Source organism: Manacus vitellinus, unplaced genomic scaffold (assembly GCF_001715985.3).
Source record: "Manacus vitellinus isolate BGI_N305 unplaced genomic scaffold, ASM171598v3 scaffold_2_pilon, whole genome shotgun sequence".
Taxonomy (NCBI): domain Eukaryota; kingdom Metazoa; phylum Chordata; class Aves; order Passeriformes; family Pipridae; genus Manacus; species Manacus vitellinus.
This window is the reverse complement of record NW_021940208.1, coordinates 7,103,605-7,131,296: the sequence shown is the minus strand read 5'-3', so window position 1 is coordinate 7,131,296 and position 27,692 is coordinate 7,103,605. Positions and strand designations below refer to the sequence as shown.

Here is a 27,692-nt window from a genome sequence, read left to right as displayed (position 1 = left end):
ATTTCTCACCAAAAGCTTGTACAAGATTATTTTGGATCCCAAGACCAATCCCATAATGAGCCTACTCATTCTTGTCTGCTCTCAGCTGCAGAGAACAGCACACACTGATCTCTCACTGCCAGAAAGATCTGTAACCACAGAGGAATATGTGGCCAAGTATAGAATGCCATTTGTGCCTTGGAGTTGGTGGGAAATTTCTTATTTTCAAACATTTCTTTCCATGTGAAAAATTATGCTAAATTGCACAAACTCAATGCAAATTAAAAAAAAAAAATAAAAATTGCAGAGGGTGGGGTCTTTTCTGTTGATTTTTGAGGGGGTTGATGTTCTGGGGTTTTTTGTCCTTTATGGCTCATGACATTTTTTCAATGCATGGACCATTTGGTCCATGGAAAAACCTTTTGGTCTGGAATCTGGGGACCTGTGTGTTCCTAGGGGTTCAAGGAGAATGTTTAAGAAGGGAAGGTGCATATACCATACAGCAATCCATACTTAAGAGTTCTTGCCCCATGCTATAAAATGCTCTTAGGCCCACCAGATAGAAAAAGCTGTAAGCCACTAGTTTAGGAGAGCAATGGGCTGCATACACCAACAGCCAATGTATATCTACAGTTGACAGTTTTGGATTTTTATAAACTCCTGGTGGCAGTGACTCTGCCATCGTCTGCCTTTACACACACGAGGACAGTGCAATTCTGCATTCAACAGGTATTTAACCACTACATCTATAAACAGTAACACAGACCACACACATAGCAAAGATTTATAAGAAATAACAGAAGCAGAGATTTTTCTAATGGGGGAAAAGGGTGGACTGCAGTGGACTGTGCTGGTCCCTTGCGAGCACCCTGCATAGGGTGCCTGCAGAAGCAGAAGATGTGCTATCATAAGGTTGCTGCCCAGTGGTGCTTGTCTGGGGGAGACTGAACCCAGGACTCAACCGCGTAAATCTACTTTACGGGTTCAAAAGCATAAAGCTACTTTTCTAATTCAGTTCTCGTGGAAAAGGAGACGATGCCACATCTTGGATGATCCCTTTCCCCTTCCCCCAGCATCTGGGCTATCAGCAGGAAGCCAAAGGAAACAGATGGAGATAAGCAAGCACTTTGCCAAAGCAAAATGTTTCCGTTCCCAAGGTGCTGCCATCTGGAAGTCTGTGGTTGTTTTGGTTTTAGTCCGGGGCACAACACATTCCAGACAAAAAAAGGAGCTTTGCCCATGGAGGGGCAGTTTGTGCTGGCCCAAGGGACGGGGACCTCTGGTGATAAAAATGAGCTGGGGCTGAGCAGGGAGCATTTCTGGCTGCTCCTGCCAAATGTTCAAACAAGGATTAAAAATCAAATAAAAGCAGCTGGCTGGAAATTAGGTAGAAAGTAATCAGTAGAGGAAGTAGGTCTGCTGGCTACTTCCCATTGTATCTGCCCCGAAGAGCTTTCCTGAGACTGGCAGTTTCTGGAGAGCAATAAACCCTAACCTTGAGCTTGGAGGTCTTGTGCCATGCTGAGGTGAGCTGAAATCTTGAATAGTCCTGCACAGGGAGCACCAGTTAGGACAGCCCTCAGTCCCCTTGTCACTGCTGGGACAGCATGTATCCCCGCAGCCATCCTAAATTGTCCCACACAAATATGACTAAAGAGAGAAGAGAGCATTTTATCAGCTCTCCTGTCACTCTTCCCCAACCACAGTCATCTACAGTCCTGCTTGTGGAGGGTGAGGGTGGTCACATCCAGCACAAGAGGCATATTAACTTGCCAAAAGATGGATGATGGGACCTTTTTTTTTTCTGGTAAATGGCCACTCCAGAAAAGGAAAACAAGCCACAGATCAAGTGCCTGTGTCAATGTGACTGGACCAGAGGTTTCCCACTTTCATACTTAGTACTGCCTTGCTCTGGACATAGCCCAGCAAAACCTCTGGGACCATTGGAAGCACAGTGCATGGTAGCAGCACATTGAGAAGGCTCTCAGCACTGTCACCGGGTGGATTAAAAATCAGCAATTATATCCTACCTCCTTTCACACTGGAAAAGGGGTGGATCCCACCATGAGACAACCAGTTTGTTTCATCCAGCTTCCAGTTTTCACCAAGGTCCATCTCTGATCCACAGCACCACAGATCTGCTTGCAAGGCCTCCTGCTGCTCTCTCTGGGGAATAACCAGAAGATACTCTGAGTGTCTGTCATGCTGCTAGACCATGTTCAGCTGTGAGAACCTTACCTCAACAGAGGAAAATGTCAATATTACAGGAAAAAAAGAAAATTAATAAAAAATTTTGAGAAAAAATCCACATGCCTCACAGGGAACTCTTGAATCAAGGAGTAGCTGACTCTGCCAACGCTCAGCTTACCACCTTGACAAGTCTCCCTGCTGTGTCAGAAGGCCAACAATGATTGGACCTCTTGCATTTTCTCTTGTTGGTCTGACCAACACTTAGAAATTCCTAATCCATTATGATACTTGCAGGGATGGGGGTTTATTTCTGAGCAGGGTGATGTTTCATGAGGGCATCCATCGGGGATGTGGGTCTTGGCTTTACATGCCCAGCCATCAGGTCCCGACCAGCGAAGGGAGTGAGCAGGAGTGGTGGTCCTTGCTCCCACATCCCAGCCCCTCTGTGGACAGGAGTTGCAGGCTGGGAGTTATGATCAGTTACACATTCCAAGCCAGTGCTACTGCTGGCCATTGGCTCTCACAGCTGCCCCAACCCTGGAGTGGTGCTGTGAGCTATTAGAGAGCAATGGAGATTATTGAGCAGTTTAAGCTGGAGCTCCCTACCCTAAAACATTCCTTTCTGGTGTAGATACTGAATTATTTTCCCAACTATCAGTCATTCAGTGCAACCTACAGGTTTGCTGCACTTGGGAATCCACATGGAGACAGTTTTCCTCCCTTAACTCTTTGGACCTGTGCATCTGGGAAATCCCAGGCGTGAGTAGAGACTGGGAGAATAACTCATTGAGAACAGCCCTGCAGAAAAGGACTTGGGGGTTCTCTTGGATGAAAAGCTGGACATGAGCCAACAGTGTGTGCTTGTAGCCCAGCAAGAAAACTGCATCCTGGGCTGCAACAGAAGCAGTGTGACCAGCAAGTTGAGGGAGGTGATTCTGCCCCTCTATGCTGCCCTCATGAGACCCCAAACAGAGTGTGTGCTCTGTTCTGCTGTGTTCTGCTCTGGGGTCCTTGGCAGAAGAAAGATGTGGATCTGTTGGAGAGTGTCCATGCTAGAGCATCTCATTTATGAAGACAGACTGAAAGAGCTGGGGTTGTTCAGCCTGGTGAACAAAAGGCTCTGGGGACACCTCACTGCAGCCTTCCTGTACCAAAAAGAGGCTTATAAAAAAAAGAGTGACTTTTTACCTGGGCAGATGGTGATAGGTCAGTAGAGAATGGTTTTAAACTAAAAGAGGAGAGATTTGGATTGGATGTTAGAGAGAAATTCTTTACTCACAGAGTAGTGAGGCACTAGCAGAGGTTGCCCACAGAAGCTGTGGCTGCCCATCCCTGGAAGTGTTCAAGGCCTGGATGGGGTCCTGAGCAACCTGATCTAGTGAGTGGCATCCCTGCACTGGGGTTGGAACTGGATGATCTTTAAGATACTTTCCAACCCAAGCCTTTCTATGCTTCTGTGGTTCTATGATCCCTGCTGGGGTAAGCACACAGGGGCATTTAATGCATCCCTGGATCTTCAGGATCACGTGGATCGGGGAGGCAAGAGAGTCCTTTCAGCATCAGGAAGAACACAACGGTGTTGGGATGCAACAACAGGTTACTATAGAACACTTCTGCCTCTGTGATAAGATATGAAAAGGAGGTTGCAAAAAGGACTTTCCCTGGCACTATCTGAAGCAAACCAAGACCCCAAATGGCACCAATAGAGCTGCTTTCATGGTGAGGTGAGTCCAATGAGATCCACCACACTAGCAGCCAGTCATCTCAGCCTCTGATCTTCTTCATCACCTGTTCTAGGAATTATTTTGTAATTTAATGCTGTCACCCTAATTCAAGGCACTCCTGGGAGGGACAGGCAGATTTTGATGAAGGGACACCATCACACCAGCACCATCTCCTTGGCAAATGAGGCAAAGAAAGAGACGCACTGGGGCCCTATCTCCACAAGGAAGCAAAGCATGGCTGAGCCATGCCACTGCGTTTCCCAAGCACTGATACCTCCTAGCTACAACCCTACTGGGGGGAGATGCTGCACCTGGTGGGGTGGGGGGACGAGCCTGCAGGAAGGGACAGCAGCCCCACATGGACAGATTGCCCCAATGGCTCCCGGTACGGCACAGCCCAAGCCCTGCCTCAGCCCATTGCCAACTCCCACCAGCGTGAACCATGACTGTGCCAGTGCTTCCCTGGTTGGCCAGACCTACAACAGGTCATTTCATACAGTCTCTTGCTCAACACCTTAATTAAGCAGAATTAAATACTTGTCTGTGTGAGTTTGCTGAGCAGCAAGCAGGACAGGTCACTGCGTGTGCAGACAGAGCTGGACTGGAGTTTTTTTGATGTAGTAAATTCACCTGAAGTGCAATTAAGAGGTACTGAGACTCCAGGCAAATTTGAGGTGGATATATAATTAGTTTTAGCTGAAAGAGGATAAAAAGAATTCTGAGAAGAGCAGCAAGGCTCCATTTTGACATTTAAAAAATAAAACTTTTTTTTGTAGTTCTTTCAAATGCCATTTTTGGTTTGAAAGTGACCTAGTTTGCTTTTATTTTCTTTTTTCTTCTATTTTTTTAAGTTATGAAAAGCAGTAAATAATCTCAAACCAGAATGTCTCAAGCAATGCTTTCGAAAAGAAATCAAAGAAGAAAAGAAACATTCTCCTTCAGGGGGTGACCTAAACCAAAAAGTATTTTCAATTTTTCCCTTCAGCCACTGAAATGAAAAACCTATTATTTGTACAGTTACACTACTGAAAAGCATCTCATCAATGTGTACTGCTAGCAATTTCTTCTTTTTACCTGCCAAGGGAGGGATTTGTCTGAGAATTCAATATAAGAGAGAAAGAAGTAAAGGGCAATTTAACAACGTAGCATAGAAGATAAAATGGCTTTTCCACATCTACTCCTTTCTCTGAAAGAATGAAAAAGCAGACCTACAGACCTCAGCTCTCTGCCTGCTGTCCCACTCTGCTCAGAACCATATAGACATGAAACTCTGTAGACACAAGTCCTGAGCTCCCATCACATAGAAAATTATTTGCAAATGTAAAACCTTCTGACTTCACTGACACATAAGGTCCAACCAATATTAGAGAAAGTAAAGGTCAAAATTTTTGGGGGGCAGTAACACCAGCAATGAGAAACACCTAAAAGACCATAAACCTCGGTCGTTGTTGTTGTTTTGGGGCATCCATCACTTCATTTCACAGCAGAGCCTGGTGCCAGCAGGGCCTGGTGGTGTCAGGTCTTCATAGCCAGCATCACAGGATCAGGGATGGGTTTGTGGTCCCTGTTTCACCACAGAGCATCCATCGTGCCCACCCTCTGCTGTGGCTTCCCAACAGGATGGGATGGGAGGCAAAGGGATGGGTATAAACATGGAACAGGGCCCACTAGCTGCATTGACATTCATGCAATAGACCTCTCAGTAAAATGCAGAACTGAAGAAGGATGCATCACCACTCAACCTGGTGTCTCACAAGGGCTGGGACATGAGCAGCTCCAGCTGCTTGAAGGGCTTGGCCTTGCTGCATTCAATAATCAACACCTGTTACCTCCGTCTTTCAAAAAGAAAAGTCAAATGTGAGATTTTGACAAAAGGTCTGAATGAAGGTTCTCAGTCTCCTCCTAAGGCAAGGGGGGCTCATTTTACACACCTACAGCTTCCATCGGTCCTCTGAGGAAAAACAAGGTGAGAAAAGACTCACATTCCTGCTCTATGTCATATCATGATACAATATAGAAAGAAAAAAAGGGGGCTGAATGAGTTAAGACCCCTTTCACTCCACAGTTTTTACTATACCTAAATAACACCCATGCAGATAACAAAGCACTGTCCATTTTCAACCTAACCTGCAAATCTCTTCCAAACCACAGAAAAAAATTGCAAAATATTGTAATGACCATTTCAGCAAAGTTTTACAAGCCCTCTAATCTGACAGAAGTGGCTGTCGGAGCACAAACCCCAGTTAAGCTCCTTTGCTGCAGCATTTCCATTTCAAGACAATCTGCCATGCAGTTTCTCTGGACACTCACCAGCTGCACAGGGAAATTTTTTTTTAATACCATAAACTGCAGAATTCACATGGCCAGAACAACAGGAAAATAAAAGGTAATCACCTGAGACTAACCCAGACAGACAAGACATTAAAGTGTCAAACCCTCAATGCTACAGCACGCAGGGGCTTGATCTGGAGGACAAGTAAAGGCTGGTAGTGTTTGCACAAGCACTGCCCTCAAAATTGGCTTCATCCACATGGCTCACCAAAATCAGGTGAGTTGAGTGGTGCTGAGTGGTGTTGCAGATGCTGTACAAAGGATATCCCATTTCTTCGAGATATCGTTTCTCCTTGCATACGGCTCAACTGCAGAGATTTAATGGCATCCACCTGCTTGACTGGGGGTAAAATTCAGTGGCATCTTCCAGAAGACACAGACTCAGCCACTTCTCCCCTTCTCCATGAGGGACAAAGTAGGGCACAGTTTCACGAGATGCTCAGTCCAGTCTGATCCAGACATTGCTAGAGCAATGGTGACCAGCTGGAGGTGGTGATCACTTAGGGCTGGTGATACTTACACACCACCTTGCTGGTCTGAGCCCTCTGAGTAACACATTGGAGCCCTTTGCACTCAGTGATTTATTTGTTTAGATGAACAACCTTTCCAACCCCTTGTAGCACCTAGGAAGAGATCATATATAAACCTTTCTGAGCAGAATCTGTCCTGAGCGAGCCTGGCATTGTGGGGTGTACACAGCTGGCTTCTGGGACCATGGCAGCCCCAAGCAACACCACCACATTGCTTGGTGGCCAGGCCAGGGCAAGTGACTGCAGAGCCACCATCAGCCTGTTCCAGTCTGGTGTAAGATTGAGCATTGGCAGGGACTGTGACAAGAAAAAAGGCTACACAACAGCTGAGGTGGTCACAAGCCACAGAAGGTCTGGCAGATGGGCAGCAGGGAGGACACTGAGGAGAGTGGGTTTGGGTATCAGTTTGGTGAGGAGGCTGGGACAGGAGAAAAAAATCTGTTTCTGTTCATGTTGCAAACCCTATGGTGGGGACTGGCATTGCTAGTGTGTTCTCCAGCAAGAGAGGGCACTGACCCTAACCTGTGCCTCTGAGCAATTTGTGGGGTTTGGGATGGATACTAACCACACCAAAGGGACAAGGTGGGCAGCCAAGGCAGGACTGAGGCTGAGAGAGGAAGCAGGGACTGAAGAAAAGAGCTTCGTCCAGCTAGAGGAGAGGGAGAGAGCTTGGCCAGACTGTGGGAGAAGGACTGGGGCAACAGCCTTTCAACAGCCATATGTGGGATGAAACGCTACCAGACAGATCACTTTCCCTGGGATGTTTCCAGGACCCTGCAATAATACAGGGACAGCAACATAGCCTTCTTCTCATCAGGCACAAGCTGGGAATGTCCATCCCCACGGTCACCAAAGTGATATAGATGTCCTTATGGCACCTGCACAATGATCCAGATTCTTCCTACTCACAATGAGTCCAGAGAAGTCAAAGTATCCCCTGACCCACAGCTTTGCTCAGAGTAAAACCTTTGTGTCAAAAAGGCCGTGCGTGCCGAACATGGGAGCAGTGTTGAGAGGAAGTCACGTCACCTGGGCAAGCAGCAGCTGCTCTTGAGCAGGTAAGGTTACCCTGGGAAGGCACTGCCTTCCTGCAGCTGCTATTCTGCCCGAGGGCAACAAGAGCAGGAATGAGAAGGTCTGACAAGCCTTATAGAGCTGAGCAGGGCAGGATCAGGCCTTTAAGGGGACATTACAAATTCATTTAACCTGGAGCACAATGATCACAGCAAAAGGCACAGTGATAAACTGCTTCCCCCATACCCCAGACCTCAGCCTGATGGCTGCCTTTAATCACCCACAGCTGTTCTTTATGCCTTGGATGTGCTCCCCTTTAATTAGCCCAAAAGGTGACTAATGAACTATTTGTTAATGTCATCAATCAAAAAGCTCTATTTGTAGTTAGTCTGAAAGACCGTTTTTTTTTTAAAGCATCAAGTTTCAGCCAACTGGCACAGAGCATGATCACAAGCTAATTACATGATCTCATGGCAGTTATCTCGAACTAATACATCATTAATCTGATTTTACAACAGCTAAAGGAGAAGCCCAGAGTCAAAAAGCACTTGAAGGCTCCACAGTCCCCAGGACCGGAGCCCTTTTTATAAAAGCTGTGGGTTTACACACAGCAGGCACATGTCAGGGCAAGCTGTAAGTTGTATTGCTCCCCTTGCCCTGACAAACAAAAACATTTAGGATCTGGGAAATACACAATCTCCTCCAAAGGTAGATTTCCCCAAAGCATAGTCGCTGTTCCCCTGGCCTATAAGGATGACCAGAGCAGGAAGGGGCTCGGAGTCAGAATCCCAGCGTTGCTCAGGAACCCCAAGGCATTTTTTATAAGCTTTCTGTTTGACAAAGCCCTTTCGAAGGACTTGTCCCAGTCTGGTCTCAAGGGGCAAGTGGCTAGTTTCAGATCACCTGCAGTGCTGGGGATGGGTGCTAGAAGCTCCTCTCTATTCTCTATATCTTTTTGGATATAAAGGTAGGAGGCAAATCAATAAATACATTCCTATTTACATGTCATGATTTACTTTGACTAGCTCATTGCTAGCTAGGAACAACCATCTACACACATAACCAGGAACCAGACAAAATCTTGAAAACCTTGGAAAATACTATCTTTCATTTCAGCCAAGCCCTTTCTCTCACCCCTGAGCAAGTGTACCCCCTGAAATGGTCCCAAAGGAGTTCACGAACTTGTCCCAGCCATCCCACAGGTATGGCAGGATGCCAGGGTCTACCTTGCAGTGCTCCAGGACCACTGCTCTGATTACAAAGCACAGGAGGTGCTGGGTGTGCATATCTACGCAGATTTGGGGTGGGTTTAAGATGCTCCAAGTCACCACATGGAATAGAATTTCTCTTTCTTATTTCTCTGGTTTTCTTCCAAAATCAGTGAATTGAATTGCAACTCAACAATTCAAACATTAAAGTGCTTGAAGTGAAGCCTGTGTCTCCCTTTGTGTCTATTGCAGAGCTGGCTGTACTAAACTAATAGCTCCAAACACCACCACACCTCAGCTGTGCCAGTTATCTTCACAAGCAATTAGCTGCCAGGTTATTTTAGCCGTAACAATCACTTATCTACTTAAGAGAGAATAATTTCTCTGTGCTGTTCCCATGACCTCTCAGAAAATACACAACTGCCTTTTTTTTGCAGTCCTAAGAGAAAATGTTCCTGTTCCAGCCTCAGTTCAGACAAGATCTTTAAAGAAATGGTAAAGTAGAAATGGTAAATCTTACCTGACAAAACACCTCTGATTTCTCTGGTGACAAAAAGTGTCTGTGCCTCGGTGCTGCAAGACCAAAGCTTTCCCGGGAAATGTTTGTCCTCTGTTGAGTAAGAGCTCCACAAAAACTATGCAGCCATTGCCTGGACTTGCTTTGGTTTGGGCAGGTAAGTTACGGGAATTCAGCTGCTCCCGTGTGTTCAAAGAGCTTCAAAATGCTGTACACCACCTATCGCATTATGGTTCCCACAAGTATGCAAGGTATGCATCTGTCTTCCTGAGTCACGTAATTGTCTTTGGGAAAGTAGCCTGCAGAAGAACGGCAGAGGGAAAAAACCCCAAGCAGCCATATAAATCCCTCAATGGTCATCAGTAGCCCTGCAAGAAGATGTGCTCGAACAGAGGCTTTGCTAATCCCTATGTCCCCAATGCCAAGCTAGCGGAGATGCTAGGCTGTCCACTTCCTGCCTTCCTCAGCAGTTTGCAGCACCACATGCAAGAAGTATCAAGGAGAAGGAGCAGCACAGTCTCAAAAGCAACCACAGCACTGGAAGAGTCAATCCAAAGTTCATTGTGCTGCACAGGTTACGGGGTGGCCTCTAGCCAGGAGGAAATGTAGGGTGAAATAGTCCCTGATGACTGCTGTTAATGAAGACTGAGTCATCGGTGACACAGAATGAAAAAATGATGTGATGCAGCAGTGTCTGGGCTAGTTACATCTTGATAAGGATGGTGGGTGTCTTCCTGGGTTTTCTGTTGAGTCAGAAGCACCTGGGGAAAGTGATACCAGGAAAGGAATATCTGCCATGATCAAATGCCACCTCAGGCAGTCTCAGAAGGGGAATAAATAACATGAGAGAATGCAATACCACGTAGGTGAGTTTTCCAAAGAAGGCCCTTGTACTAAGCATAAGGAAGGAAATAAGGCCAAAAATGAAGAGCAAACAGTGAAGGGAGCCTTGATTACACCACCTTCTCACAAGGCAAAGCATGGTCTTAGCATGGTGAGAATGGCTCCACCAGATGTTCAACTTCTGCAATGTTTTTTCAGAGTTGCCAGTTTTCCCAGATGATTTACAACAAGGATATCTCAGAAGTAAAGCTCTAAATCCTACATGACAGCAGCAAGCCCACTTGAGCGTAGGCAGCCAAGTTCTGGCAGATGTGAACAGATCTTGGTTTTTGCTCTATCTCCTGAAAGACCAGCTCCATTTATCATCTCTCCTGGTGACTTATGGTACTCAGGAAATTATTTCAAAATTTTTAGCTCAGCTGTTAAGTCCTTCCAGCTACCAGGTTAGACAGAAAACCTCACACCTGGGAGTCAAACAGCTCCCATTCCCAGGGCCAAGAGGGCTTCAAGCACCGATGTGCACTGAAGGACAAAGAGAAATGTGCTGTGCAGCATTTGAGCCAACTCCAGGGCTTGGTTTTATCACCCTACTCCAGCTTTGGCCAGCATTGCTTAATGCCTCCATCAGTATCTGGTGAGGGAAGGTTGGGATGCTGCCAGGCATGAGGTGGATTGCAGTCTGCCTGTGTATTCAGGAAGCCAGCAGGTCCAGGAGCAGCAGATATCAGCTGGGTTAACAAAGACCATCAGATATCCTGCATTCCTATACCTCCTCTAAAAGCATAGCTCTGGCCACGAAGGAAAAAGCGTTCAAACTCTTACCAAGAGGCATTTTGGGTACTGCCAGCATGCTGTGGCAGCAGACAATTTGTGGAGCAGTGAAAGATTCTGGCTGTGCTGCCACCTGTGCAGAAGTGAGGAGCTGAGAGGAGCCCTGGCTGTGCTGGTATGTCCCAAGGCCATCCTCACATCCAGGCTCACTCACTGCAGCTGCAAAACAGCAGGAGCAGCCCTGGCAGTGTCAAAGCTCTCCCACCAAGCCTCTGAGGTGCTGTGCACTAAGCTGCATCCTGAGGATGGGGATGCCACAAGGCTTCAACTCCATAGTGAGAGAAACTTGGAGAAACCACTCTGCTTGGGCAGAAGTCAACTGATGGACATTTGTGTAATGGAGACTTTGGGTTAGGCTTGTTTTTTTCAAAAAAATTCCTACAGAGTGGGCTTGCAATTACAGTAACACCAAGTCCTGATGGCTTTTGCAGGCCTGCTGACTCGGGGCATGCACTTACCCTCCTCCCAGCATGTCTGTGCAGGGCTGTGGTCACCCCACCATGGCACAGGCTCATCTGCTCCTGCACAAACATCCCAGGGAGCCAAAACTTCTTTCAGAAAGGTGAGCAGCTGACACCACATAATTCACAGCGCTCCATGGCTCTTATGCTGTGAGTCACAAGCTTCCCAGCAGATTTACAGCCAGTGGCACCAATCTACCTCAAAGACAAATGGAGTGGATATTTTCAGCCCAAGCAAAGCTCCCAGGTGAGTTGAGGCAAGGTAGAGATGAGCAGTCATTCTCCAGTGTTACATCTGCTGCAGAAGGGTTTACCCACAAAAGGGGTGCCTTTTCTCTCTTCCCGTCCTGTGCTGAGGACAGGGGATGGTGCTGGATATCAGCAGCCTCCTGCTCTTTCTCCAGCCACATCACCTGAACTTGGCACCTGGTGCCCATGTAAAAACTCCCATCCCTCACACCTCGTCCTGCTCACCAGTGCGTCTGAACTGATGGGGGAAAGGTCTTCAGAACAGGGTCTGTCTTCTGCTCCACATCTGCCCAGATGCAAACACAGCACCCCCCCCAAAAGAGTGGAGCAAATGGAAACAGATGAGAGAGGCCATCCCACCGTTGCTGGCAAATTCTATCTGAAAACAGACACTTTTTCCTAGGAAAACCTTTCTGGGCTTCACCCCACAGGGCAGCTCAGAGATGAGGCTGGAAGATTGCCCATATCCTGAACACTGGTGGGCTCCTGCACTGCTGCTTCTTGAATAGCAGCAGAGCCTCTTGGCTGAGGGTTGGTTTGTCTCCTGTCCCCACGCCCAGACCATGCCATGCATATAATGCTATTTCATTCAGAAATACTGCTGGGTTATCTTTGCCAAGACAGGAAGAGAAGGGAAGGATGACTGGTGGTAGGAAGGAGATAAGTTCCAGGCCAACCTCAGGCAGCAGAGAGTCTGAGGTTACTTGTGGGGCAGGCAGAGATGGGCAGCACTTGTGTTACTCAGTGGTGGGAGTGAGAGAGGAGTTCTGTCTCATTGATACCCTGATGGACAACACAGCCATAATCAGTGTCATTTTCTCCCTGGTGAAGGACAGGGCAGGCTGAGGAAACTTCTTTGCTCCAAAACACAAGTACATCCTTCAATGCAATGAAGGCTCATTCAGGATCTCTGCTGGCAGGTGTGAAACACTTAAACTTCTTGTTTAAGCTGCAGTATTTTTCAGAAGACTGAATTAGACATAAAATATTTACAGCTCTCTCTTCAGATAAAGCTGTTTTTGGGGCTGTCATTCTGTGGTAAACAAAATCAGAGCTCTGAAAGGAAAAATACGGAGGGAATCCAACAGCATCTCAATGAATCGCTTCCCCAGGATCAGACAAGAGCAGAAAAGGGGTCGGTAAGGTGGTGGTGATACTGGTGACTGTGGGAAGAATTAATGACCAAACCACACCTCAGTGGCCTGTGTAAATGATGCCTTGTCCTTCCTTCCTTATCTGACTTCTTGTAGGGGTTATGGCGTCCCACACTTGGTCTGGCTCCTAATTTTTCCTCTTTCAGTTCAGGGCTGCTCTGGAACCTTTGCTTCCTGCAGCTTCCTGTGTCTCACCCATGCACAGCCCTGATCTCCCCCAGCCCCATATTTTTCCATCCAAGGGCAAGCCCATGCTCAATCCCAGCTCATCCAGCACCTGCATGCCTCTCCTGGCTGCAGGAGTCCAACACTGGACACCCCAATCCCATCTCTGTCAGTGAAAGATGCTGGCTTTCGGGAGGTGCTGGTGTGGAGGCCCTGGGTCCTGGCTGATTGTCTAGCTGGCCTCATGGTACACTTTTTGGGACAGACACACAGATGGATGTTCACTGATGGTTTCACATAGGTGAAAGAGGAAAAATCAAGTCTTGCTTTGGTGGGCTGGAATATTTAAAAAGCAGACCAAATGGGACCCCAATATAACAGTAAGTTGCAAGCTTGCTCACTTCTACCACATTAAATAGAATGTAAAAGTCTTTCTGTGGTGGTGGGGAGAAGAGAAAAAAATCTCTTTTGTCTCCTTACACCCAAGAGTCTGGTGCTGATTTATGAGGGTGTGATCTCTGCCTTTGGAGTCAATCATGGCACAGGCACCTAACATCTTCCAGTGGGATCAAAGAAATGCGGCCACCAACTGTTGACTTTAAGAGATGATGGACCAAAGTAAGTGGATGGGAATAACACTTTCTTTTTACTGTATGGTACATAGCAACTGCCCTACACTTCTTAATAGCCAAGAAGACACCTCCATTAGTACTGACATGTTTGTGATGTTGCCAATAAACTAAAAAAGCTTCCTGTGGCTTTACCAGGCACTTCACTCTAACAGTCAGTCCTACCCACACTGGTCACTATAATTCTCTAATCAGAAATATTGTGGCTTTACCAGGCACTTCACTCTAACAGTCAGTCCTACCCACATTGGTCATTATAATTCTCTAATCAGAAAAATTGTAGACATGAACTCTTTTCAGAGAACTGTTTAGGGTTTTCTTTTGCTACCACTCTTAAATGAAGAATAAACTTTAAATTCTATTAAATATATTAATTTTTGCCTGACTCCCTTTCCCTCAAAGAAAGAAATTGCTCTCATGCCTTTTTCTGTTCTTTCTGCAACCCATATGCTGGAAGCATTCTTGGTAGGTCTGAGCAAATTGGAGGTATTTTCTTCTAGGATATGGATCAATTCCATGGCTCTTCTCCAAAAGATGGTGTGACAGAGGCTGCCCTTTCCCTTTTCCTTCCTTCCAGTAGCCACTTAACTCAAGCTGCCCCCAAGAAATTACGGCAGTCCTTGTTTCCCTCCATATCTCAGCCTTGTCTCTCTCCAACAAGCAGACAGGGCCCCTTGCAAGCCCACCTTCTCCTCCCCTATGGGGACACTGAACCACATTGAATGTACAGCTTGGGTTATCTGCAACACCAAGATTTAGGCTTTTTCTTCAAGATTTTTTCATGAAGGATGAAACTTTACATACATGCTGTGTATGGAGACTGAAGGAAACCAAATCTACCTCTTTTCCCCCATGGGCAAGCTGTAACATCTCATTCTTGGCTGTCTGGGGCTTGGGCCATGCCAGTGGGGTTTCCACTGCTATTTTTTTCCCAGGCACTGTAGCCTGCACACGTCTCTGAAGTTTTCCAAAGGGCTGTCATTTGTGTCCACAGTGGCCAGGACCCACAGAGGCCACAGGGATGCTCCCTGCCCATGGAAGAGCCTTGTCGACCCAACACTTGCACACATGGGGGTCAGCAACAGCTCCTGCAGCCTCTGTGCCCACCCCACGGCCTTCCAATTGCCAGAGGAATCAATATTTCCCTGGAAAATATCAACTGATCTTTTTTTTTTTCCTTGTTCCTCATTTCAGGAATGTACTACTTTCAACAAAACTTTTGCCAGGAAAAGTTTCTTAGGCTGGAATTTTTAGTTCATGTGTGGAAAAACCACCTGGGAGGCAGCAGCAATCAGCACCTTAACCCTTTGGTTATGATCTTAAATTCTAAGTCTTTTTCTAGCAAAATCAATAAATTAAAAAAATACAAAGATGAGATTTGGTCCTCCTGTGAAGTTGAGGGGAACAAAAGCTACATAAAGCTAGAAGTGTTTTTTCCCAGCCATAGCATGGACTGTTTTACTCCTGGGGGAAGTTCTCCACGCATTTTCCATGATTTGCATGTCCAAGGCCAGGATTGCACCATTCAGCCTCTCTGCCACTCAGCTCTGGGAGACGAGAAGGGCTCAAGGCTCCAGCAGATGTTTAACAGCTTGTGGCCAAACTGAAATGCAGAGGTGATGGATGTTCTATGCTAACTTGGCTCAGCCCTTCTGTCCATCCACATTCTGCCTAGGTAGCAAAACACCACACATGGCTATGACTGCTTTTCCCTACCGGCGCCAAGCGAGTCCATCCTCACAAATGAAAATGCACCACTGAAACACCTTCAGGGCAAAACTCCTGTTCCTCACAGCTTGTCCTTCTTACCAGTTCTTCTGAACTGGTGGGGGAAAGGTCTTCTGCTAAACATCTGCCCAGCTGCAAGCACTGCATTCCCCCAAAAAAGCAGACAAATGGAGAAAGAGGGTCGCATTAGGCAATGGGATGAAAAAGGCCAGTCCACTGTGGTTGGCATATTCTGTCTGAAAACAGACACTTTTTCCTAGCAAAGCCTTTCTGGACTTCACTTCATGGGGCAGCTCAAGGAGGAGATGGATGGGAGCTAGTCCTTAACCTGAGCACTGGTGGGGTGCTACACTGCTTCCTCTTGGGCATAGGAAGAGAAGGAGAGGGACAGATGAGAAGCTGCAGGGGGTGGGGAGGGGGGGAAGGGCTGCCACCTTCCAATGCTTTTGTGAAATGAGCCCTTTATTTCCCTTGTTTTCCTTTACCTGCCACCCAAAATGAAACTGTTACCTCCAGCCCCATCCAACATTTTGTTTTGAACAGAACTTTCTATTCTTTACTTTGTCATTTTACTGACAAAACCACCACTACCAAAAAGTAACATCAATTTAGATACCTATCAGAGTGTGTTTCCTTTCCTCCTTCAATTTGTTGGTTCAGCAGCAAAATCAAACACAGCCATCCCCATGCCTGCTCTCTGGCCACCACTGGATCAATAAATAACAGCACTCCATTTCCAGCTTACCTCGAGAGGTCTCTTCTTGCACTGGCAGTTGTATCCAACTCTCCTGCTATGAGTCTTCCCATCCCCAGCATCTCCTTACCCCCAGCTGTGGGGCTGATCCACCTGCACAGGAAAGGCTCAGGAGACCCTGTTACAAAACTGGACATTGGGTGCCATTGCTTAAGACAGGATTAAAATCTATGTGGTGGTGGAGTTATTCCTGGCTCACGTTGGCATGTGTGGGCAGAGGACTTGGTGCAGGGAGCTAACATGAGCCTTTGACATCACTGGTTAAATTTAGGGAATTAGCACAGACCTAAAATGCTCTGGAGGGAAGCTAGTGCTAAGCTGACAGGAGAGAGACAACATCCTGCAACCACCTCTCACCCAAGCACAGGGTACAGGATGGAGCCAGGAGTTTCTGCACCAGTTCCACTGCTATGTTGCATCGCCCCTTCAAAAATAACCCCCTATCAAGGTACACTGTGCTTTGCTGCAGAACAGAAGCAGACACCCTCCCTGGGCATGCCCATGACGTGGCCAAAGGGACCCATCCTGAAATCCCACAGCCCCATGGAGCTGCTTGTCCTTGCTCTGCTAGTCCAGGTGGAAGGCTGTGGGGTGACAGAGAAGCCCCCTACATGGTGATAATGTGGGAGGGGAAGTAACTCGAAACAGGTCCCAGTTCATGGACTCCCCAACAGCCTTGTGCAGCTGTCACGTTCCCCCCCTGGGGGTGCTGCAGCTCCCCCTGGCCAGACCAGCCCTGACAGGAAAGCACCTCCAAAGAAAAGGAAGGTAGAAAAGTCACAAAAGAGGCAGCTCCCTCCAACAGATGAAGAGAAAATTCTAAAATCCAAGAGGAGTCTCTGAATCCCAAGTCTGTCTGAAGTTTGTAGAGATGGGTGGAAGATGTAGCTGTGTAATTGCAATGCCAGTTGGTTTTGGCAGCCTCGGTCCTTACAGAGGATGGCTTCTGCAGTTTATGGTATACTTCATGGACACTACTTTTCTCTTGATTCTTTGCTGATTCTTGCAAAGCCCTCTCTAATCTCTGTTTGAAGAACATCCCAGGAAGCTGTTGCAATAATACCTTTGAATTTTCATGACTTTTGTATGGAGACCATGAGACACCCAAGTGTGACATGATGAGAAGCAGCTCTGTTTCTGAGTGTACCATCTTGCACGAGCAACTGCCTTGTTTTGCTGCAGTCCTGTGGCAGAATAATGGACACCGGGGTATTTTGGGTGCAAGGAAAGAACCATCTGTTTGCTTTCCTGAAGCAGTAGCTCTGCAGCCACCAAACAGCTAGTGAAATAGCAGTCACAGGAAGCACCTAATTCCAAGACAGACCATGAGAAAGAAGAGAACCCTTGATTGCTTTCTCAGTACTTGTCCCTAGCCCGTGGTAAGAGCAAAAGGCAGTGGAGCTGAGCAGGCTGATGGCCCTCAAGTCCAGCCTCTTGTTTCTGACATTAATGATGCCTGAGTACACTAATATAATCTGTAGAGTTCACTGTAGTATAATTAAATTTTCTTCAGCTTTTAATGAAATTTATTGGATACATGGAAGGACTGCTGACAGCATTTCCAAATTTCTCTGTCTTGAGGAAAATCTTCACCATAGCTTCAGCCTGTGAAGCTGCTCCATGCCTTTGGGATGTGGGAGGTTCAAGTCCAGGGTGTTCCCTCCACAGCAAATCCCACATGGGCCCTTATTAGCACTGTGCAGGAGAACAGTATGCTCATTGCATCAGGAGGGTGATGTGTTTCTCATAATTCTGGAATAATTTTCATTGCAAAATTCAAATGTTTTTCAATTTAAATTTAAATATTTACTCTTGGGGTATAAACACCTGGCATCTTCAAGAATCAGGTACCATCACTTTCATTTTCTTTCCAGCATTGCCACTTGTGCATCTAGACATTAATTTACCTGTTTCACAACCACTTTTCACTTTATGTCATCTCCCACGCTTTCAAAGTCTGTGATCGCTGAGGACATTTGGTGTAATTTGACTTTCCAGCTAACAAGAAAGACGCAGTATATTTCTCAGATCAGTCATTCTTCTGCCCTCTTTTGTTCTCCCTTTGATTAATGTGTCTTCTTTGATGCTGCTCAGGGACACGTTACAAGCACTTTCATCTTCCCATATCCCAGAGAAGTCACTGCAGGTCATCAACGATTTCCACCAACCCAATTATCTCTGCTGAAGGGCACCTGGTTCTAGCTCACAGCTTTCATGTCCAAATGCTTGAACATAATGAGCTCAGTGGTGATTACTGTGGATCCAAGCATGCCTTGTGAAGAACTATTGTGGTTATTTACATAAAGAGTACTTATTATGTTATTCTAGAACCAGAAGATGCTGGAGCAGAATTCCTGGGTCATCATACTCAATTGCTGTCTGCCACAAGGAATCACATCATAAGATTGTGCTAAACCAACCGAGGTACATTTCACAGCTAGTTACATCCTCTGTATCTCTTTTTACTCTTAGAAGGATGTTTTCACCTTCTGATGGTCAAGAACATTCTTCTAATTTCCAGTCTAAATACATTCATCGGTGGTTTATGTCCATTTGTTCTCAAACCTATGTTCTCTTTTAGTTTAAATAGTTCAGTTCTCTCCCCTTTTCTAACCCAGGAATCTATTTTTAAAAGAGAAATTGTAACCAGCATATACAGCACTGAGTTGTTTTATACATTTTGACTGGTGTATATATAGGCCCCTTAAGGCTCCAACATGCAAACATTCATCTGCTTAATTTTATTCTAGCATGCAGGCCTATTAAAATTAAAGAGACTACTCAGAAATAAATGAAACATAACTTTGCAAGAAAGTTGTATAATTAGCTGCATCTATGTGTGTTCTGCATCCAAAAATATGTTCTTCTTTTCAAAAGTATCATGTTATGTATTTGCTGTCAGTAGAAATGAATATCCTTTAATTTGTCTTCTTTCCTTATGAAATTACAGAGCGCTATGACAACTTAATACAATTACTTAGGTTTAAAAGATGTCATACGCATATCTGAAGCTGTAGTGCTGTCTCACTAATATTGTGTTAAGAGTAATACAAAAGCAAACCCAGAACACTCCCAATCCAGCAAAACTCTTCATCCAGCAAGATGTTGAGTGTGAAGCGCTCTTTCATTTCTTGTTGCTATTTATGGATTTGGCACACAACTTAATAATGAAAAGCTAGGAAAACTTTGGCCAAGTTAACACCACATTACCCATGAAAGTAGAGCATACACCATTTTTACCTACACATGGGTTAGCATGTAGCTAACAAAAATGTATTTATTGAGTGATAAGGCAACCAGCACTCCCCACCAGCTACACCTACACAGTACCTGGGCACAAAACTGAATTATTATGCCACATTCCAATGAACTTCTGGCAGAGAAATATCTGTTTCAGATAAAACTGCTTTGCTGTTTTACCAACATAAATTCCAAAATCTTGAGTGCACAAGCACAGACAGCCTGTAGTAACTGGAAATATGAATTACTCATGGTGCAGCATGTCAGCTTCTCCTCCCATCCACCAACCCAGTGGTTTCAGTGAGAAAATTAATTTGTCTCATGCAACCATAGTGATTTTTTTGCTCTTCTAACTTGTATGCTGGAGCAAAAAGTGCTGAGCTTCAGCAGGTCCTTCCATGCTAGTCCATTTGAATTCTCTCTATGTATATGTATATACAGAAATCTCTATAATTTTCTCCCTCTCTCCACCCTCCAAGAGCTAGACAGCCAGCTCCTAGGTAGACACCTTAGCTCAGGTGTCAGTCCTGTGAAGTTGTATCAAATGTCCACTGCTGCACAGATACCCTGATTGGACAGTGTTTGAAGTTCCATCCGCAGGGACTGCTCTGGGAGTCACACTTACTATTTTTTCCAAGATCAAAGAACTTGTGGGATTTTATTTGCTTAGCACATATGTAAGTCAGCTGTGGCCTCACCTCCTTTGGGCTCACCAGCTTTGGGCACTTCTGTCCAATGCTTTTAGGAGTGCAAATGCAACTACTGAATCAACCCTAGGCTCTCCACCTGCTAGCAAACCCTTGCATTTCTAGCTCATAAAATAGTCTCTGTACTCCCAAAAAGCATTTTTTTTTCTTATTTTTGTTAGCAGTGACCTGCCTTTTCAGAAGACATGAGCATTTCCAGAGGATGATTCAGCCAAGCAGCCTACCAGCTCTCCTAAAATGTCTCCCACCAGAGGTGTCCATTCTCCGCCACTGATGACAAAGAAACCCTGAAGCAATTACTTCAGGCTTGGATATCTGATTTCTGAGTGTCCTAAAGACAGGAGATGATTGCCACCCAAAATGCATTTACAATTGCAGGCTGCTTTCAAAGCTTTCTAATTGGGAAGAGTTACAAAGATGAGGTTAGGTTCACCTGTTTTAAGCTCTAAAACTCATCCCACGAGAATGGAGGAGCCTGTTTTCAGGCTTAATGACACTAATCAATGTCAGATTAATGACACTAAATTCCTGACTTAGGATGGTTTGATTCACCTCAAAAGCTGCATCCCTCTCTCACGTCGCTGATACCAGTAGAGACGAGCCATAGCTGGGAGAAGGCGGCCACCCCCTGCAGTTCCTGTGTTCCAAGGGGGCTGGAACTGGGGCACCTACAGTCAGTTTTGGTTTGTATTTCTTATGTTTAAAGGTTGTGACCTTCGAAATTCTTTCAATGTCTTAAACTTTAGGTAAGTTTCCATTCCAATGCCCAGTGACATACTTGCAAAACTAAATTAGACATGATCCTCCCATGCCTGCTAGTTGAGGCGTGCTGATGAGCTATGAAGGTTTTCCCAGGAAGAGATGGTGTTCTGCAAACTGTGATTTCTCCTGGCATTTTTAGATGCTCTGTGGTTTCCCTTTGGGTGTTTCCTCAGTCTGTTTCAGCTGCTGGTGTGTTCAGGCAGACTGATGTGTCAGCGAGCATGTCACAGAGATGCTCCATGTGGTAGCTGCATCTACACAAGGCAGCAGCCAGCTCCAGAGAAATGCTTCCCTCTAGAGTGGTATAATAGAAAAACAATGTTCCTTTGCCTACCATTAAACCAAAAATATCATATTTCGATTGAGTCACCCACAAACCTCTAGGAAAACAAGTAGGAGACTACGGCTATTCTCTGGACTGCAATTAGCAGGTGATTTTAATAAACCTGAAGTCATCGAATCATAGAATCACAGAATGGTTTGAATTCAAAGGGACCTTAAAGATAATCTAGTGCCAACCCCACTGCCATGGGAAGGGACACCTTTCTCTACACCAGATTTCTCAGGGTCCCATCCAACCTGGCCTTGAACACTTCCAGGGATGGAGCATCCTCAACTTCTCTGGGCAACCTGTGCCAGAGCCTTACCACACTCAGCATAAAAAATGTCTTCCTTACATTCAATCTAAACCTACTCTCTGTCGCTTAAAATCCATTCCCCTCTGTTCTATCACTATCTGCCCATGTAAAAAGTGGTCTGCTAATGATGGATCAGGTGGAAGACAGAATTTCTTTCCATAGTATAGTCATGTCTCTGTCTCTCTCTTACACACACACACACATACACATACACACACACTTGCACATGCATTTTGTTGTCTTTTTGCATTCTCCAATTCTTTTTCTTTAGCACTTTACAGTGATTTCAGTTCCAGTTCAACGACAAGTCACACTTTCTCTGCTTCAGAGTTGATTTTTGCTTTACAGCTCCACGACTGCAGGGACCGTACTGTTTTTTCCCAAGATGTTACTTTGGAGCTTCAAACAAGGACCTGCAGTTTTGTAGCTCATCTGCAAAAGATAACTTCCTCCAGAGAAACTGTGTGGCTGAGTGCCCTGCTTTGAGCACAGCTTCCTGCATCTTCAACCGGGACCTGCAGGCAGATGTTCTCAGCTACTAGAACCAAACAGGTCAAATTGGCAAAGCTTTACTATTTGACCCAAAAGTTACATGGCAGCCATTTTTGTCAGAGGTATGCACACCCAGGGTTGTGCTACTTTAATTAAACCAGTGTAATGTTGCATGTTTAAGCAGATGCATCTTTAAGTTTAGTGCTGAACATTTGACATGTCATAGCTGGGTCCATACTCAGTTTAACAGAGTCAAAACCAGACCATTCTCATAAAATTTAGTGTAAATATCATGGGCCGCCTTCTCTTCTGTTTTACTCTGGTAGTTATATCACAGTAGTGACTCCACTGACTTCAGTCACGCTTCTCAACCTTAAGGGGAAGGGAGGAGGACTCACACAAGCTTTGTTTTTTGTCTGGCTGAAGTTACAATTGCTAAAGAAAAATTGGTTCGTGTTTTGATTTCCCAGAACTCATAAAAACAAAGTGGCCAGCTGAGATTGGCATGATAAGTTAGAGAGGCAAATCATTCAGAAATGGTGCAGAACATAAAGAGTAATTTTGTATTATTATGATATTCATTGCTTTCTGGAGAATCTGAGATGAAAGCCTGAAGAAATCAGCCTGAATTCTTCTACCTTGCTGCTTGACACAGGAAAAATTCCTACTGACTAGAAATCGGCATGAAGAAATTATCTTTTTATTAAGTGTGTATACACTTGCTGCTTTTGGAAATCGAAAGCATTTTACCTTAACCATTCATATGTGCAAAAAAACCACGAGCAGAAAGCCAACACACCATGTTCTAATGCAAAATGAAATATGACCTTTTAAAGAACCTTAACTTCTGAAGAGTAAATGTTAAATCTATATATAATTCAAAATTTATTGGCTAAATTCAATTACTGAATTCAAGCCTGTCCTGAATAAAACCATTCTCACATTTGTTTTTTGGCTTCATTTATTCTCTATGGTTAACAGAAAGGCTTTTGGAATTTTACTGTTATTAACGAATTTACTGAGGAAACCTGCTTTCAGAAGCAGAGTGGCTGCCACGCCCATGCCCACATGCAGCTCCAATACCTGAAGTGCTCAAGGGCTTGACCCAAGAAGGAATGAGGGTTCCCAGAAGTCAGAAGCTGCTGGACTCAGCCCTTGTCCTGGAATTGCCAGGCCAGAGTCTGGATCAGGTCACCAATAAAATGCAAAGTGAGATATTGCAAATTGATGTTCATTTCCTAGTCCTCACCACCTCTGCGAGTGAGCTGTCTGCTGCAAAGGTAAGTTATTTCAATAAAAATATAAAGTATTGGATACTGATGCATGAAGATCCCATAGCTTTCCTTGACCCACAAATTATTCTGCTGCACTGTTATCAGGGAATGAAAACATTGAGCCAAACCCAATTTTATACTGTTAAAACTCCCACTCTCATTTTTAAATTAAATTACTTATTTGAAAAGAATTTGAAAAGTGCAAGTGCAAGTATTGCCTTTGCAGGAAGTATATGCATTTAATAGCCCCATCACACTAATTTAAAGAAAGTCTGATCCAACTGGGTATGGCAAGATAGTAAGAACTGAACTAAATTTGGATATTGAGAGTTCTCTTATTGATATATGAAAAACGACAGGTACTCCTTGGCCTTGACAATTCACCCTGCCCTCAAATAAACTCATTAGATCACTTTCTCTTCGCTCCTTTTTGAAAATATTTTCCAGAAAGTTTGCTTACCATTTAAAAGCATGTTAGCTGTTCATGTGCCAGTAGTTAAACTCACAGTCACATATGGCTCAGTTTTCCTATAACCACCTTGTGGATAATAACTGAGGAAAGATCCTGGACCAGCACATGGACAAAACACAGAGATTGACAAATACAGGAAACAGTAGAGGTAGACAAATACTGGATGCCAATATCAGCCAAACCATCTGTAAATGAAATTACCAACTTCTTAGCTTCCTAATACTTGAAATATAAACAGGAAATGCACAAAATACTACCATCTGAAATGTGTGACATGATCTTTTTATCTCCTTGAATTCATCAGCTGAATAGCAATGCTTATAGTACAGAAAATCCAAACCACAGTAGTGTTATTCGGAGCCACATTTGCACAGCCAAAGGCTGTGCTTTAGATGGGGAAACAGTTTGGATGGACACACACACTGGTGTCTGTCAAGGCTAGACTGGAAATTTATAAACTCCTTACAGAAAAGGCTCAGTCCTAATTTATAACTACAATTTATGTGTTTTGGGAGCCAAATCTGTACAGCAGGCACTGTCTGAGCACAGCCCTCCTTCAGGTCACCATGGTAGGGAAACAGCAAGAATATAATGACTCTTGAGTTGCACAGACTTGAGCCCAGAGCAAGACTGTCCTCTGTTTCCAGCCCATGTGTCAGTGGGTGTTACTGTGTTCATCTATTCCTACACTGTACCGCATCAATACCAGTGTTCATTTTCCAAAACATCTTGCCAGTGTCTATTTCCTTACCTAGGTTACCTCAGTATGCAAATTAACAACAGAATGAGTTTAGAAAAAGTTTCAACATAATATATTTTAGTAATTCAATGTTCATATTATGTATCAAAAATATTCCTGTGATGCAATGAAACTTTATTTCTTAAGAACTGTTTGAAATCTCTTGTAAAGAGACAGTAAATAAATTCTGTAAATAGAGAAGTGACCTTGAAAAGGAACCCAGAAGCCAAATGTATGCGCCTGCGAAGCAAGACATGGTCTATTTATGCCCCAAGTCTCAAGGCATTAGTGATGGGTTTGCCCCTGAACACCAGAATTTGTACTTAAATATCATAATTCCTGATGCTGTGCTAATCTGGGCATACAAAGTCCTCAGCTGTCCTAATTCAGATAACAGATTATTTCTCACTTTAAATATAAAACCAGATGCTTTCCCCTCATTAATGTGAGAGAGATTTGGAGCAAAAGTGTACTGGCAGCCTTGAAATTCCAATGAGATTTCTGAAAATAATTTTTTCAATATGAGGTTATCCCCTTCACTAGACCGAGAAGCCGATCAAGCAGCTCCAGGCTTGGCTCCCCAGGGTTGCTCTGTCTCCCCATTCATGGTTATGGGGTACTCACAGGCCAGCCAGACCCTGCAAAAGAAACATCTGAGAAAAGTAAGTGGACATTTCTTATCTGCACCACTGCTACTTCTTTTTCTTTTTTTCTGTATACAGTGCTGTCATAGAACTATTCTCCCCATCGCTGGTGGGCATAGGCCTCCCAAGGTCGCATTCTAGATGTTCAGCCAGAGGCTCAATTTCACAATGAAAACTGTATTTTTTCATATTTAATATATATAGTTGATGAAAGCCATCTTTTACCATTTTTGGACTAAACATGCAGAAAGCTCCTTGAAAATCAGCTGGGGAGCAGGCATGATGCCTTCAGACTCCTCTTTCCACTAACACAACAATTGGATGCTCCTGGAGGCTGCTGCTTCTCCCTTCCTGAGGCCTTGCTCATCACACCCAGGCTAACCTGTGCTGCCTGCCTAAGAAACAGCCCTGCCTTCCTCATCCATCTACCCCCACTAGGCTCAAAGAGCAGGGCTGGCAGCAAAGCGCCACCCTGTTGTGATTCCTGCTTTGATGGCCTGGTAAGATGATGTGGAGTGATGCCTGGTGAGATGCCAGCTCCCATGCCTGCTGACATGAACTGGTGGGTTGCCTGCAGTGATGCTTGCTGTGCCACTAGGATGATGCCTGGTGGGATATCTGCTGTGATGCACAGTGGTGCACCATGGTGGGATGACTGTTGTCGTGCCTTCCACGTTTAGTCATCTTTCAAGACAAGTGAGACTAAGCATTTAAATATTTGTAATTTTTTTTTCTTTCACCAGACTACCTGAGTATGTGTGCTGTGTGCAGATATGCAAATACATTTAAATTTTTGTTTTTACAGGCTCTCTTGTTCTGGAAGGAATGTTCCAAATGACCCAGGCTCCGAAGGTGTGCTTCCAGCCTAGCCCTCACCATAGCTTTCAGTCTCCCCTGAACACTAGCAGAGAAAGAGAAGCAGTTAGCTTAGGTCCTTTCTTGCAAATACCAGTGATGCTGTTCACACCCAGCAGCCCTTCACAGGCACACTAACAGGTTCAGACCACGGGCACATTCCAAAGTTTTTCAGCAGGGAAGACTTTACAGCGCTTGCTAATGCCTCCCTTCCCTGTGTCCACTGCTGTCCTGGGCAGATCATCCTGACCCATATACCCCAAATGAACCCTTTGATTCACCAGGAACCACATGAAGAAAGTTGCATCTTGCTCAGCTCCCCCAAGACTCCCTTGGACCCTATGGACTTCAGCAAGGAGCTTCTGGGCAGGCAGCACTGTTCGTGCCCACCAAACCTGCACTGCAGGAGGTGGAGGACCATTTGTGCACATGAACACGAAGTTGCTCAGATGCAGAGACTGCACCCACAGTGAAGGGTCACAATGTCACACTCACAGAGTGCCTCTGTCTCTGCTGTTGGCTCCACATTCACGTCCTCTGTCTCCTGGCTTGGAGCTCAGACACCTATATGAGGTGTGCAGCAACCCTCTTGTGTATATTCTAGGTTAGTCTTTCTTCTCCGGGATACTTTAATTTCTGATTTTAAATGTTATGAAATATCTAAATGCACACTTCTTCCATGCATGATTTCACAATCTATTACCTGTTGCAATACCTATTTAATACAGTTTCTTGGCCATCAGTGTTGTTATTACACTTCTCTCTAAAATTGTACTGGCAGCAGGGCAGAACTGCTGTGAGAAATTGTGGAATCAGATTTATGTGAATTACTTTAAGAGAAATTCTGCAGTTATAATTTTCTCTTCCAGGAGGAACATGTATTAGAAATTGCCTTTAAAATCTAAGACTGTATGTGCAAAATTGTTCTATACACAATGTCTTCTGTTTTTAATGAACTGTGATCATCCTAAAGCAATAAAAAAGTAAATATGGAATGCTATGCACCCTTTGCAATGCAATTAATGACTCTGTCAGCAAATTCCATATTAGAATTTTAATTTATATTTATAGATTTAAAAATATGACAATTTCTGTAAAATAATTAAGGCAAGATGAGTTTTATGAGATGAAGAAATGCTAAAAATAGTCATGCACTGCTTCATTTGGTCCAGGTATATGGTCTGGTTTTGAATTTAATATTTTCTCAAAACACTGAGTGATGGCAGATACTGTCTGAACCACATTACTCCCCTTTAGCTTGACTGTCTGCACTGGGCTCTATACAGATGCCAAACATTTGCTCATTGTGGTGTAAATCTCTCCTTGCCATTCAGGGTGCATGCAAGGAACCAAGGGAAGCATTTCTCCAAGACCACAGCTGTGACACCTTGGGTTAGAAATCTCAGGTGGCCTGAGACATCCGATTCCCGCGTAGGGCTCTATTCCTGGATCCCATGACTTCTAGATGAGTCATTTCCTGTGACTTTGCTTATCCATCTGTGCTTCCCAATACCCATTCACACCTCATCTGGCAGTGCCTGACAATTGATGGCTGACAGTTA

At 44.8% G+C, this 27,692-nt stretch overlaps 1 protein-coding gene across 1 annotated transcript in view; it reads right to left on the bottom strand.

Moving 5' to 3' along the window:
• The window catches only part of AMOTL1 (angiomotin like 1), an 84,200-nt gene extending 67,866 nt beyond the window's left edge, over positions 1-16,334 (bottom strand). The window contains exons 1-2 of the mRNA XM_029960962.1: positions 16,299-16,334; positions 2,010-2,145 (exon numbers count right to left, since the gene is read on the bottom strand). Coding sequence (XP_029816822.1) covers positions 2,010-2,094 — 85 coding nt within the window. The 5' untranslated portion in view covers positions 2,095-2,145; positions 16,299-16,334. The remainder of the gene's footprint in view (positions 1-2,009; positions 2,146-16,298) is intronic.
• Between the last annotated feature and the right edge of the window lie 11,358 nt (positions 16,335-27,692).